This window comes from Osmerus mordax, chromosome 4 (assembly GCF_038355195.1).
Source record: "Osmerus mordax isolate fOsmMor3 chromosome 4, fOsmMor3.pri, whole genome shotgun sequence".
Lineage (NCBI taxonomy): Eukaryota > Metazoa > Chordata > Actinopteri > Osmeriformes > Osmeridae > Osmerus > Osmerus mordax.
Window position 1 is genome coordinate 17,599,352 of NC_090053.1, and position 15,598 is coordinate 17,614,949.

At 54.7% G+C, this 15,598-nt stretch overlaps 1 protein-coding gene across 1 annotated transcript in view; it reads left to right on the top strand.

The window, feature by feature from the left end:
- Window positions 1-14,924, top strand: part of bcar1 (BCAR1 scaffold protein, Cas family member) — a 53,275-nt gene extending 38,351 nt beyond the window's left edge. Inside the window, 5 exon segments of the mRNA XM_067235427.1 lie at window positions 7,891-8,037; window positions 10,778-10,882; window positions 11,118-12,332; window positions 13,490-13,576; window positions 13,745-14,924. Of these exon segments, the coding sequence (XP_067091528.1) occupies window positions 7,891-8,037; window positions 10,778-10,882; window positions 11,118-12,332; window positions 13,490-13,576; window positions 13,745-14,260 (2,070 nt within the window). The 3' untranslated portion in view covers window positions 14,261-14,924.
- Window positions 14,925-15,598: the final 674 nt, after the last annotated feature.

A 15,598-nucleotide genomic window follows, 5' to 3' on the forward strand; every position in this document is an offset into this window, starting at 1 on the left:
ACCGCTATCTCTGCTAGCCTGGCTGACAGCTAGCCACTACTATCACACTCTGCAAAGGGGGAGTACTGAGCTAGATCGCCTTTAGGCTGTGTCAGTCAGTCAACCAGCCGGCTAACCAGTCTGTCTGTCAGTCAGTCTGCCAATCAGCCAGCTAGCCAGTCAGCCTGCCTGCCTGCCAGCCACCCAGCCAGCCAACCAGTAAGTCAGTCAGTCAGGACATCACCAGAGGCTCTGTCTCTGATGGCAAAGTTAGTATTGTATTCTTTAGTGAAAGGACTCTTTGATTCTGCCCACATCACTGCACATGCCTGAGGAGTGTCGGAGAGAGAGGGAGGAGAGAGAGAGAGAGAGAGGGAGGGAAAGAGAGAGAGAGACAGAGAGAGAGAGGGTGAGAGGGAGAGAAAGAGAGAGAGAGAGAGAGAGAGAGAGAGAGGAGGGGAGAGAGAGAGAGAGAGAGATAGAAAGTGGGAGAGTGAGAGGAGAGAGAGGGATATAGGAATAGGGAGAGAGAAGAGAGAGGGAGAAAGAGAGAGAGGAGAGAGAACAAAGAGAGACAGATCTCCAGGCCTGTCCACTGTCCTCAGACTGAATTCACTGTATTGCTGTAATGTACTACAGAGGAGTACACAGAGGTTACTGTGTGTGTGTGTGTGTGTGTGTGTGTGTGCGTGTGCATGCTTGTGTGTGTATGTGTGTGTGTGTGACAGAGAGAGAGAGTTTTGTTTCCTGCCTCCCAGATCCCCTTTATTACCTGCTGTGGACTCATTTTCTGCTCTGATAGTGTGTGGAGGGAGAGGGGTGTGTGTGAGTGTGTGTCTGGGGAGGGGTCGGTAGACTGGTAACAGAAGAGTTGGTAGTGCAGGGGGAAGGAAGAGAGGAGGGGGATAGAGAGAGGAGTGAAAGAGGGGAGGAGAGAGAGATAGAGAGAGAGAGAGAGAGAGAGAGGAGAGCCTTGAGCTGGAGTTCCAGTGGAGCGTGGGTGGGGTGGGTTTGACTCCTCAAACAGGCTCTACCCAGGGCCCTGTCATTACCTCCACACACACACACACACATACACACCGCAAACATACACACCGCACACACACACATAGTACACACATATTCACCCACATACACACATACACATGTACACACACACACAACACATACACACCTCACACATACACACCGCACACACACACATAGTACACACATATTCATCCACATACACATGTACACTCACACACACAAGCACACCACACACACACCCAGTGTGAGGGCGGTGTGGGGAGTAAGTGGCCCTCAGGCCTCATCAAAGAGCAGGGCTATCAGAGATCACAGACGTCTAGACCGCCTTTGTTCTGGGAGACAAGAAGCTCACATGCACACCACACGCTCGCATACACATGTGCTCACACACTCATGCTCACACACACACACACACACACACACACGATCCCACACACACACACTAACACACACAGACAGTAGTGAGGGATTGTCCTGTGCCGGTCCAGTTTGTCACCACTAGAGCTCCTATCTTCCCCCCTGCGTTTCCAAGGTAACGCTTGTCCTGAGCACAGAGGGGCCGGAGCAGGGCTCAGACCTGAAGCTGGCGTTGCCAGGTGATGGAGGGAGAGATATAAAGGCAGTGCGCTAGAAAGAGAGAGAAAAAAGAGAGGGATGGGGGGCAGGAATGGACAGATAGAACAGATGAAGTAACTGAACGAGGGGAATCTGGAGTAAAACACTCTCACAGATGTGGGCAGCAGTAGGTTGTTGCTATACCCCCCCCCCCCACACACACACACACAAACACACACACACTGCCCCCTCCACACACACATACACACACACAGCCCCCTTCCCCCCAACCCCTCCCCAGCCCTCTGGCCCAGCTATGTGGGGCATGTGTCTCTAGCTGGGGGCTGTCCAGGGTGTCTTAGCAGATTACTAGAACCCCCCCCCTCCACCCCACCCTGGGTTCAGGAGCCATGCAGCCGCCCCACCCACCTCATGCCAGACTGCCCCCCCCCCACCACCACCACCACCACCGAAGCCAGACGGCCCGTCCACGCGGACCCATCCGAGGCTAAACCCAACGCTGCCACAGGGCACCAGGTGCGTGACGGCAGGCCAGGATGGGCAGGGGGGGCTGCCTGCCGTGGTGCTCAGACACAGAGACAGACAGACAGAGGGGCAGCCTTGTGGAGGTCATCAGACTAGATAATCCTAGCACAGAAGACGAATCCAATTTGACGAATCCAATTCGATTTCACAGAGGGCTTCACATATGCCCATACCAACCTAAACCATCAAGGAGCACTTGAGGAAAAACCCCCGTGAAAAGTGAGAGAGAGAAAATGGATGAAACCTTGCGAGGAGCAAGTCAGTGAGGGACGCCTTCCTCCAGAGACGGCCGGTGGCACCGAGAGGTGAAGACCACAGGCCGAACGCCGTTATGCGGAAAACGTAGAGATTCAAATACGGGACAAAACCCAGATATAACCCCGGAGGTCTGAGTCCGTCGAGCATCCTCAGAGCTCTGTGTTGGCGCCCGTCAGTTCAGCCAGCGGTCAGCCACAGCTCTGGGATGAACAGGGCCAGCACAACACCACAGGATGGACAGGTCGACGGACAGGAGGGGACAGGAGACGGGAGAGATGCCATCCAGAAGCAACACACGCTCCTCTCTCTGTCTGTTGAGACTTAAAGCAACAAGCCGGCAGGCTGTGGAGGAGGGGGGGAGGGAGGGAGGGAAGGAGGGAGAAAAGGAGGAGGTGGAGTGGGAGGGAGGGTTGAGAGGAAGGAGGAAGGGAGAGCGAGAGGGAGTGAGGAGGAGAGAGAGATGAGAGAGAGAGAGAGAGAGAGAGAGAGGGAGGGAGAGAGGGAGGGAGGTGACAGAAGGGGAGAAGGTCATCTGCTGAACAATGACTCCTGCATGCCAGCACACAGCCCCCCTCCTTACACTACCCCCCCCCCTCCACCCCCCATGAAAGAGAATAGCCCAGCTTGTGCCACAGATGGCCTCCCTTAAGGCTGGAGGGAATTGTTTGTGTGTGTGTGTAAGCGAGTGTGTGTATGCGTGTTCATGATTTTAATCCTCCGACAAAACAGTGTGTGAAGTTCCTTCAGCTCAGCCGTCCTGTGTGTGTGTGTGTGTGTGTGTGTAAGGACTTGGCCCCTAGGGCGCCTGCTGCTAGCCAGCCTCAACTCTCCCAGTGACCCCGGTCACACACACACTTCCTGTTAGCCTTATATGGCTCTTATCGCTTTCCATGCGTTCACATGACTACCGTGTTCTGGTTAATGTTACTAGCGTGTTCTGCTTCATGTCACTAATATGTTCTAGTTTACGTTACTAGTGTGTTCTGGTTCACGCTACTAGCATGTTCTGGTTTATGTTACTGGCGTGTTCTGGTTTATGTTACTAGCATGTTCTGGTTTATGTTACTAGCGTGTTCTGGTTTATGTTACTAGCGTGTTCTAGTTTACGTTACTAGTGTGTTCTGGTTCACGCTACTAGCATGTTCTGGTTTATGTACTGGCGTGTTCTGGTTTATGTTACTAGCGTGTTCTGGTTTATGTTACTAGCGTGTTCTGGTTTATGTTACTAGCGTGTTCTGGTTCACGCTACTAGCATGTTCTGGTTTATGTTACTAGCGTGTTCTGGTTCAGGCTGTGTTATCCTTGTTTTACACCCTCTCTAACAGACATCAGATTATGATATACATTCTGGTGCAGCAGATCAGGTCAAGTTGCAGTAACAGTAACAATGCTATTGAAGGTTCTACTTTAGTCCAGTACTGCAGCAGTTGAGTTGCTACCTCTAATTGATTCGTTTGACTCTCAGTTGCCAGGGGTCAATAAGAGGTTAATCTGTCAGATGTCAGTGTTGGGGGGTGGGGTCGGGGGTTGGGGGGTCTCTCAGCTGGACGGGGGTAGAGTGGTCCGGAGTAGATGTGAGGGTGGAGGCCCGCAATCTGTTCCTGTCACTGTGGCGAGCCCTGCTATAGGAGAGTCTGAATGAGAGGAGCTGCTGGCTGGTGACAGGCTGGTCAGAGAACACCGTCCACACACACACACGCACACAAGCCCTTCACCGTTAATGCCATCCTCAACCTGGGCGGATAGAACGCTGACAGAATGTTGTCACAGCTGGTGAGTGCCCCCCCCCCCAGGCCCTCTTCACTGACAAAAAACCTTTCACCGTATTGATTAGCCAGGACACATACCCTGATGCCCCCCCCCCCAGCACCACCAGCACCACCAGCACAATCAGGCCACATCCTCCAACACACTCACACACACACACATACCCATAGGTTTACCCCTGAGCCTCATTGATCATTCATGATATTGATCCACCTCAGCTATGCTAGCTGCTTTTAGGGAGTTACTAGTACACACTTACACACACACACTTACACACACATGCAGGAACACCAACAGCACCTGGAACAGTGGTTGGTCAGGGGTGATGATGACGAGGGCTGGGTTTAATCCTGTTAGCTGATCATTAGGCCGGGTCGATACAGGAACCAGTTAACTGCTAGATATCTGACTGTCACTTAGACCTGTCAATAATCTCACAAACGCTCACTGTCAATGTGTGTGTTTGTTTTTGGGTGTGTGTTTGCGTTACATACACAGTAGCAGAGTGTGGTTTGTGAGTGAGACACACTGTGTGTGTGTATGTGTTCATGTGTCTGTATGTATGTGTGTGTGTGAGTGGTGGTGTGTTGTGACAAGTTTACCGTGTCGATAAGTGTGTGGGATTTCTGTTTTTCATGGGACAAATGTTTTTATTTGACCAGTGTGTGTGTGTGAGAAAGAGAGTGTGTGGAAATGTGTGTGAGAGAGTGTGTGTAAGTGTGTGTGAGAGTGTGTGTGTGAGAGAGTGTGTGGAAGTGTGTGTCCCGGGATGTGTAAGTTGGGACCCCTGTGGTGTGTAAACGTGTGTGAAAGTGGCTCCACCTGAAGAGAAAGATCTTATTTACACACACTGCAGAGCAGGAATGGAGGGATGGAGGGAAGGGGAGGAGCAGAGGAGGGGGAGGGGGAGGGGAGAGGGAGGGATGGAGGGAGGGGGAGGAGCAGAGGAGGGGGAGGGGAGAGGGAGGGATGTAGGGAGGGGGAGGAGCAGAGGAGGGGGAGGGGGAGGGGAGAGGGAGGGATGGAGGGAGGGGGGAGGAGCAGAGGAGGGGGGGAGGAGGAGGGGGGATGGAGGGAGGGGGAGCAGAGGAGAGGGAGGGGGAGGAGGGGGAGGGGGAGGGGAGAGGGAGGGGGGATGGAGGGAGGGGGAGCAGAGGAGGGGAAGGGGGAGGGGAGGGGGAGGAGAAGCAGGAGGTTTAGAGACAGAAAGGAGGAACACAGACATGGGGAGGATTTCTATCTTTTGTTGGGGTGTGTTCTGGTGTGTGTTGGGTGTGTTCTGGTGTGTGTTGGGTGTGTTCTGGTGTGTGTTGGGTGTGTTCTGGTGTGTTCTGGTGTGTGTTCTGGTGTGTGTTGGGTGTGTTCTGGTGTGTGTTGGGTGTGTTCTGGTGTGTGTTGGGTGTGTTCTGGTGTGTTCTGGTGTGTGTTCTGGTGTGTGTTGGGTGTGTTCTGGTGTGTGTTGGGTGTGTTCTGGTGTGTGTTGGTGTGTTCTGGTGTGTGTGGGGTGTGTTCTGGTGTGTGTGGGGTGTGTTCTGGTGTGTGTGGGGTGTGTTCTGGTGTGTGTTGGGTGTGTTCTGGTGTGTGTGGGGTGTGTTCTGGTGTGTGTTGGGTGTGTTCTGGTGTGTTTTTCTGGTGTGTGTTGGGTGTGTTCTGGTGTGTGTGCGATGGTCAGATCAGGGAGGAGGGTTGTGCCTCTCCAAGCATGCGTGTGCTTCCGTCCATCTATCTAAATGGAGATTGATTGCTTTTAGTGCTTGTCCATTCTAGCTTATTGATAACTAGTGGATTTCATTCTCTGTGTTGTCGAGTGTGAATCCATGCTCTCAGTATTATAGAACCCATCTGTCTAGCCAACATGGCTGATATAGCCAGGAGTGTATGTGTGTGTTTGATGCAGTTGTTTTCTACAGTGACCACGTTGGTATAACCAAGAGGGATGATCTGAGATATCTGTCCTGACTAGTGGCCTTATAGAAATGAAAGATAAATGTTTCTGATTGGAGGAGAGATAGCATTTCCTGACTGGTATTATCCTGGCCTGAGGCTGATCGATTGCTCGCCGAGATTACAGGAAATCTGAGGGAACACACACACATAAATATAGCAACAGGACCTCAGGTACTAATATTGCTGCCAACATAATTTCACCAGAGTCTGAAAGTGTTATGGTGTAGTATGATATGATTTGGGTTCGCGTGTGTACGCATATGCGTGTGTGTATGCGTGTGTGTATGCGTGTGTGTATGCGTGTGTGTATGCGTGTGTGTATGCGTGTGTGTATGCGTGTGTGTATGCGTGTGTGTATGCGTGTGTGTATGCGTGTGTGTATGCTAGGCAGCTTGTTTCTCTTTCCCAGACTAGACAGTTGACTCTAGCCTGAGACTATAATACTGAGTTTAAACAGACACACAATAGGACCGCCCCTGTTCCCACGACAACCTGCCAGGACCCTATTCTGTTGTTACAGCCTGGGCCCTGACCTCGTCCACAACTCTGTCAGTTGGGGTGTGGGGGAAGGGGGGGGGGACTCTAGGGGTCAGGGGTGGCAAGGTCAGACTATGAGGCAGGCTGGAGCTGTGGCGAGGTCAGACTATGAGGCAGGCTGGAGCTGTGGCGAGGTCAGACTATGAGGCAGGCTGTAGCTGTGGAGCGAGGTCAGACTATGAGGCAGGCTGGAGCTGTGGCGAGGTCAGACTATGAGGCAGGCTGGAGCTGTGGCGAGGTCAGACTATGAGGCAGGCTGTAGCTGTGGCGAGGTCAGACTATGAGGCAGGCTGGAGCTGTGGCGAGGTCAGACTATGAGGCAGGCTGGAGCTGTGGCGAGGTCAGACTATGAGGCAGGCTGGAGCTGTGGCGAGGTCAGACTATGAGGCAGGCTGTAGCTGTGGCGAGGTCAGACTTATGAGGCAGGCTGGAGCTGTGGCGAGGTCAGACTATGAGGCAGGCTGGAGCTGTGGCGAGGTCAGACTATGAGGCAGGCTGGAGCTGTGGCGAGGTCAGACTATGAGGCAGGCTGGAGCTGTGGCGAGGTCAGACTATGAGGCAGGCTGGAGCTGTGGCGAGGTCAGACTATGAGGCAGCTGGAGCTGTGGCGAGGTCAGACTATGAGGCAGGCTGGAGCTGTGGCGAGGTCAGACTATGAGGCAGGCTGGAGCTGTGGCGAGGTCAGACTATGAGGCAGGCTGGAGCTGTGGCGAGGTCAGACTATGAGGCAGGCTGGAGGGTGTGACAGGAGGGAGACACGGTCATAAACACACAGAGGGGGCACAGCCGAGCGCTGATGAGCATAGTGGCATCATAGAGACCGACATGACACAGGGGCGTATTGTGTATGTGTGTGTGTGTGTGTCTATCTATTTATCTTACTGTACATCTATCTATCTTTCTATACATCTGGATATATGACATATTATGTGCATCATACTGTATACATTCACCCTGGAAGATACTGTAACTGGTCAAGTACCCCAGAGCATGATTAACCTTCTATCCCTCCCTCCCTCCCTCCCTCCCTCCCTCCCTTCCCCCCTCCCTCCCTCCCCCCCTCCCTCCCTCCCTCCCTCCCTCCCTCCCTCCCTCCCTCCCTCCCTCCCCCTCCCTCCCTCCCTCCCTCCCCTCCCTCCCTCCCTCCCTCCCTCCCTCCCTCCCCCCCTCCCTCCCTCCCTCCCCCCCTCCCTCCCTCCCTCCCTCCCTTCCCCCCTCCCCCCCTCCCCCCCTCCCTCCCTCCCTCCCTTCCCCCCTCCCTCCCTCCCCCAGGTGGTGGTTCCCACCAGGGTGGGTCAGGTGTACGTGTACGACACGGGGAAGGCTGAGCAGGACGAGTACGACGTCCCCCCGCGACACCTCCTCCCCTCTCAGGACATCTACGATGTTCCCCCCACACGCGCTCAGTACAACCAGCAGGTGGGACGCACGCACACACACACACACGCATACACACACACGCACACACACGCACACACAGGGAGTGACTGAGCAAAGCAGGGATAAGCATAAGCATGTGTACACACACTTGTTCGCGAGAGTCCCTGAGAATCGTTTCAAAATCCAAGATACACACTCACACTCATATGTTTGTGAAGTGGCTCACATCATCATTTGATGTGTTGGGAATATAGAGTATCCCTTGTGTTTCTGTGTGTGTGTGTTAACTCAGGGCATCTGTCTGACTTCATAGCTATTTTTAGAAGAGGTCCTCCATTCCTGGCAGGGACGGATTGAGAGAGGGAGTGAGGGAGGGTGGGATGGAGGGTGAGTGGGAAGGAGGGAGGGAGGGATGGAGGTGAGTGAGTGGGAAGGAGAGAGAGATGGAGGGTGAGTGGGAAGAGGGAGGGTGGGAAGGAGGGAGAGTGGGAAGGAGGGAGAGTCGGATGGAGGGAGAGTGGGAAGGAGGGAGAGTCGGATGGAGGGAGAGTGGGATGGAGGGAGAGTGGGATGGAGGGAGAGTGGGATGGAGGGAGAGTGGGATGGAGGGAGAGTGGGAAGGAGGGAGAGTGGGATGGAGGGAGAGTGGGAAGGAGGGAGAGTGGGAAGGAGGGAGGGTGGGATGGAGGGAGAGTGGGATGGAGGGAGAGTGGGATGGAGGGAGAGTGGGATGGAGGGAGAGTGGGAAGGAGGGAGAGTGGGAAGGAGGGAGGGTGGGATGGAGGGAGAGTGGGATGGAGGGAGCTGTTTATGTGTCTGGAGGCGCTGAGGAGACAAAGGAGAAGCGTTTTTTTCACACGTAGCAGAAAGCAGTGGGAGCCTGAACTTCACAGGCTGCAGCTGTAGGTGATCTACTGTGTGTGTGCGTGTGTGGGTGTGGGGGGGGGGGGGGGGGGCATGCTGTGTCTTCACTGCCTCCAGCACACACTCTCAGGCTCACACGAGCACACGCGCTCTGGCTGTACGCTGACAGACCGTGTTCCTGCAGTAAAGGTCACGGGCGCTCAGTCTCGGCAGAGGAGAACCTGCGGCTGGATGCTGGGCACGGTGGAGGGGGAGGGGGAGAGGGGGGGGAGGGATATGGAGGGAGGGAGGGAGTGATGGTAGAGAGTGATGGAGAGAGGGGGGAAGGAGCAGGGATTGAGGGAGAGTGATGGTGGGAGTGGGGTGGAGGGAAAGGGTGGGAGAGAGGATGAGGGAGGGAAGGAGGGAGGGAAAAGAAGGGGGAGGGAGGGATGAAGGGAGGGAAAGGGAGAGTGGGCACGGACTAGTGGGGAATGGGAGAGAGATGGAGAGACAACGTGAAAAGGGGCCAGGACTTGTCTGATGTCTGATGCCTGGCTGATGTCTCTCCTTCCCCCAACCCAGAGAGACCAGAGAGATGGACCTCCATGGGCCAGATTTAGAGATATCACCAGGACTGGTCCCTCCGATAGAGCAGAGCTAAGGACATGTTTATCGGCTGCTAATGCTAATGATACAGAAGCTAGAGGACAAATTAATTTCCTCTGGTTTTTGAGATGGGAGCGCGGAGATAAAGTGAGATGTATCATGAAGATAGATGGAGGGAGAGAGGCAGGGGGAGGGAGGGAGAGAGAGAGAGAGAGAGAGAGAGAGAGACATGGAAGCGATGCAGGAGGAGGAGTCGGGAGTGGTGTGAAGACGTAAAGGCTGTTTAAACATGCAGACAACGCATGGAACCCATTCCTCATCTCCTCCACTAAGATCACCAGCCCAGAGGTTCAGTCTACTGTCAAGAGTGTGTGTGCATGCTTGTGTCTGTATGCATGTCTGTGTGTGTTTGTATATATGTTTGTGTGCTTGTGTGTGAATGTATGTATGTGTTCATGTGTGTGTGTATGGTACGTGTACATATGTGTGTGTAGGCGTGTGTGTGTGCATGTACAGTCTATGTGTGCGCATGCTTGTATTGTGTGTTGTGTGTGTGAACAGCTCACTGTATGTGCGTGTGTTGTGTACCGTTGGTTGTGCTCCACTGCTGTTCCCTGGCTGTGTGCGTGTCAGGGAGTCAGACAGGAAGTCATTCCTCTGTGTGGGAGAGGGGGAGAGAGGGGGGAGGGAGGGAGAGAGAGAGAGAGAGAGAGAGAGAGAGAGAGGGGGAGAGGGAGGGAGGGAGGATGGGGGGGTGTCACATATCGTGTGTATCAGTGCTCTGCTTGACCTCTTCTCAGACCCAACCTCAATAACTCCACTGTCTGGCCCCATGCTGGAAGGGGGGGGGGAGGGGGGGGGGGGGAGTGGCAGCAGAGAGAAGAGGGCCCCCATGGGAGAGAGGAGATTAGAGGACAAAATGGGCAGAATTCCTCCCTCCTTTTCTCATTCCCTACATCCCTCACTCCTTTTCCCCCTTCCCATTTCCCTCCCTCCCTCCCCCCTCCTCCAGCGAAATTTCACATTACCCAGGATTAAACCAGCAGGTCCTCCAAAGCTTGATTTAATTAGTTCTTCCTGTTTAATATGCTCTTCAATAGACTCTCCTGCGCACACAAAACAGAGCTGCTAGCTGATGGTGATTAGGTGTGTGTGTGTTTATATGTGTGTGTTTGCACCGGCCCACATGGAGTGTGTACCCCTGACACAGTGCAGAGGAAAGCGTTTTTGATTGTCTCCATCTTTCATTGTGCTGAGTGAGGAAGTCATCATGTTGTGTGTTTGTGTGCATGTGTGTGCGTCTTCTCATCATGCCCCTCCCCCCCAGGTGTATGACACGCCCCCCATGGCTGTGAAAGGCCCTCCTAGTGGCCAGGACATCTATGACATCCCCCCAATCACAGACAAGAGCCAGCTCATCTCGCAGCACACGGTGAGGCCTCCCGGCCAATAGGAGAGCCTCTCATTGAGTGTGTTGCCCTCCCAACCAATAGGAAATCCCTATACAGGATATCAGCCCCAAGGAGCCTTTGTGTCTCAGAGACAGGGAGTCTTCATGATCCGTTCATGTGTTGATTCTGCTAGAATCAATAGTAGTAATCAATCAAAAAAAACATAAATAAGAATGAATATTAATGTTACCTCTTCCTGCCCCCTCCCCCCCACAGGTGTATGACTTCCCCCCCTCTGTCAGTAAGGACGTACCAGACGGGCTAATCAGAGAAGAGACGTATGACGTGCCCCCCCACTTCGCCAAGCTGAAGGGCGTGTCCGACCCCCAGGCGGCCTACGACCCCCCCATCCCCGAGGACGTCTACGACGTACCCCCCCCACCCCTCACCGGCAAGCGCCGCGGGGAAGCCAACCACGCCAACCAGGAAGTGTACGACATCCCCGCCAGCCTGCGCAAGGGAGGCCCGTCCCCCCTGGCCAGCCAGGACGTGTACGACTTCCCCCGGGAGCGCTCCGCCCCCTCCGCCGCCGAGGATTCTGGGGACTACGTGTACGACGTCCCGCCCCAGGTGGTCCGGGACGCCGCGGCAACGGCGAGCGGCGAGGAGCTCAGCAACTCCTTCAAGCGCCTCTCCGCCTCGTCGACGGGCAGCACGCGCAGCAACCTCTCCTCCTCCTCGCTGGACATGGTGCCCGTCAGGGAGTCTGGCCCCGCCCCCGGCCACGCCCCCCTGATGCTGGACTTGGAGCAGGCCATGGAGCGCCTGTCCCGCCTCCAGCAGGGGGTGGAGTCCTCCGTCTCCCTCCTCATGTCCTTCATCTCCGGCGCCTGGCGAAGCCCCGCCCAGATGGAGAGCAGCCTGCCCGCCATTCGCCAGGCGGTGGAGCGCGTGCGCGCGGCCGTGCGTGACCTGCTGGAGTTCTCCCGGGGCGCGGTGGCCAACGCCGCCCAGGCTACCGACCGCTCGCTGCAGGCCAAGCTGGGACGCCAGGTGTCCAAGATGGAGGAGGTGTTCCAGGGTCTGGTCCGACACAGCCAGGCCCTGGATGCGCTGGGCTGGCTGCCCTCCAGCCTCGCCCTCACTGTGCCCCCCGCTGGCCAGGATGACTTGGACCGCCTGGTCATGTGCGCCCGGAGCGTTCCGGATGACACCAAGCAGCTGGCGTCCTTTCTCCATGGCAACGCCACGCTGTTGTTCAAACGGACCAATAAGCAGCAGCCCCCGCTGCCACCTCTGCCCCAGGCCGCCGAGCCGCTGGCCAATAGCAACCTCTCCGCCTACCAGACGGGGGCGCCGGAGAGAGCCAACATCCAGTCCCGCCCCCTGCCCTCTCCGCCCAAGTTCACGTCGGAGGAGGAGACCCCAGACCGGCCCTACGAGACCACGGAGGAGGGCTGGATGGAGGACTATGACTATGTGCACCTGCAGGTAACACACACACACACACACTCACACACACACTCACCTGCACGCACCCCCATGCTCACAAGGAGTGTCCCTAGACTGCATCTCGATCATAGCCAGAACCTCTATGTGGGCCACACACATACACACAGACTCTGTCTCGTGTGATGCAAATGCTCCAGGTATCATCATCCATCTTCCTTACTGCATGTGGAAGCATGTTGCTCAACATGCTCCACAAACATCCCCTCTCCTCCCTCCCCCCCCCCCCCCCCCCCCCCCCCGTCTCTCTGCTGCTGGGCAGGTATCGGCATGCTAGCAGGACTCACAGAATGACTGAGTCACACCTGACAAGGACAGAGTCTCACCTGACACAGGGTTACGTAGCTAGGTTTCTTGTTGCCGTGGGCAAATTCATTCACTAGCCTTCAGTGAAAGTCGTTGAAAATGACATTTTTACTGACTAACCCTTTTTTATTTTATTAAAAACGTAACACAAATATTGACAGTTATATGCAGTTATCTGGAAGCCACACAGTGTCTGAGAGTACCTCCAGCCAGCTCCAGAACAGGGACCAGCCCAGCTCCCTGAGCTGCTTCACAGTGCTGCAGGATCACACTGCCCTCTGGTGGACAGACAGGAACACTACCACAGGGTCCTTAGTGGGGTTAGAATCAGAATCAGAATCAGAATTCGGTTTATTCGCCATGTATGTTATACAAACACGGAATTTACTGTGGCAGGGAGGTGCAAACACTAAACATATACGAATCTTAAATTAAGTAAAGGTACAGAGTTAGAAGCTCTGGGTTGGAGTTGTGGATTTAATTCATAAAATGGCAGCTAGTTGGTGGAGACAGTTCAATACATTTAGCTCTCCAGCAATCCATCCATCTTTTGTATCTATCTATCCGCCTATTCATCCATCCATTCATATATCCATCCATCCTCCTATTTTTTCCGATATCTGTCTAGCCATCTATCTATCTATTGATCTATCTATCCATCTATTGGCCTATCTAGCCATCTGCCTATCCATATATCTATAGATCTACCTATCCATCTATTCATCTACCTATCCATCTACCTATCCATCTATCCATCTACCTATCCATCTGTCCATCCCTCCATCTCTCTTGGTGTGTGTCGTTAAGCCTCTGCTCTGTGTCGTGTCCTGCAGGGTAAAGAAGAGTTTGAGAAGAACCAGAAACAGCTTCTGGAGAAGGGCAGCATCATCCGCCACAAGCCCCATCTGGAGCACCAGCAGGTTGGTCTGGAGACGCGTGGTCGTCAAATCCAAGTGTATTTATGGAGCCTCTTTTTACAACCATAGTCTCAAAGGGCTTGCCAGAGGCTCATATACCCCAATGTATTGGTGTGTGTAGGAACATTCTAAACTTACAGTAACATCACATTTCCCTGCCTCCTGTTACAGCTGAAACAGTTTGAGCGCCTGGAGCAGGAAGTCAGCCGTCCAATCAACAACGACATCTCGGGCTGGACCCCGCCCCCCCAGTACCCGGCTTCCAGTCAGAGGTCGAGGCTGTGCACAGGCGACCGGCAGCTCCTCCTCTTCTACTCGGAGCAGTGCGAGGCCAACGTGACCACGCTCAACAACGCCATCGACGCCTTCTTCACCTCCATCTCCTCCAACCAGCCGCCCAAGATCTTCGTGGCCCACAGCAAGTTCGTCATCCTCAGCGCCCACAAGCTGGTGTTCATCGGGGACACGTTGTCGCGCCAGGCCAAGTCCCCGGAGGTGCGGTCCAGGGTGGCGCAGCACAGCAACGCGCTGTGCGACAAACTGAAGGACATCGTGGTGAGCACCAAGACGGCGGCGCTGCAGTACCCGTCCCCGGGCGCGGCCCGCGACATGACGGAGCGCGTGCGGGAGCTGGCGGGCACCACGCAGCAGTTCCGGATGGTGCTGGGCCAGCTGCTTGCCATGTGAGCCCCTGGAGCGCTCCGTGGGAGACCCCGCTGGGGGGGGGAGGGGGGCGGGGGGGATGAGGGGAGGGGCCACAGGCACACCCCCCCACCCTGAACTGGAGGCTCCTACAGACTCACAGCCCCCCCCCGGCCCCCTCTCTGGAACCGGACCTTCTCAGAGGATCCCATGTGCACCCTCCCAACCTCCAAGAAACGCCTCATCCCTACTCCCCGTCCCCGTCCCCGTCCCCTCCTGGGCCTATTACTGTAGAGACTCCTACCTGAATGGGCTGGGCCATCGGTTGTAAAATAATCACTGTACATATTGAAGCTACTCTCGATATAGGGACAGAAAAAAGACTTTCTCTCTCTCTCTATATATATATATATATATATGTTTTTGAAATCTTACGGAAAAAAATTAAACCTAATGTAGTTTTTAGACAATATCCCATCATGATTATTATTATTATTATTGCTATACTGTAATTATTGATCTGAATATGATAATTGTTATCATTATTGTTATAATGCATTGATTAAGGACGTGTATGTATGTTGTACCTATGTGCTGCATACTTGTTACATGTATGTAGCTGCTTCGCTGTCCTGATGGGGTTCCGAGGTGGAGGGTCTCATAGTAGACATGCTCTCATCTCAGCCTGAGGGGGAGAGACAGGTAGGTGCTGGGGAGGGAGACAGGTAGAGGCTGGGGGAGGGAGACAGGTAGAGGCTGGGGGAGGGAGACAGGTAGAGGCTGGGGAGGGAGACAGGTAGAGGCTGGGGGAGAGACAGGTAGGTGCTGGGGAGGGAGACAGGTAGAGGCTGGGGGAGAGACAGGTAGGTGCTGGGGAGGGAGACAAGTAGAGGCTGGGGGAGGGAGACAGGTAGAGGCTGGGGGAGGGAGACAGGTAGAGGCTGGGGGAGGGAGACAGGTAGGGGCTGGGGAGGGAGACAGGTAGAGGCTGGGGGAGGGAGACAGGTAGAGGCTGGGGGAGGGAGACAGGTAGAGGCTGGGGGAGGGAGACAGGTAGGGGCTGGGGAGGGAGACAGGTAGGTGCTGGGGAGGGAGACAGGTAGAGGCTGGGGGAGGGAGACAGGTAGGGGCTGGGGGAGGGACAGTACCTGACACTGAGATGGTAATCCCAGAGATTAATTGTATCTGTCTGATGATTAAAACGCCCTCGTTACCAGACTGCTCTCTACCCCTCTCTCCCCTCATTGGGTGAGATCCCTCTCTCCTCTCTTCCACTGACTCCAGAATGGACAGATTCAAGCACAGTATGTGGAAAAAATAAGCGGTTTAAAAAATGTGATGAGTCAGCTGTTTGATTAAAGAGTCAGTCTGAATTTCTGCTCG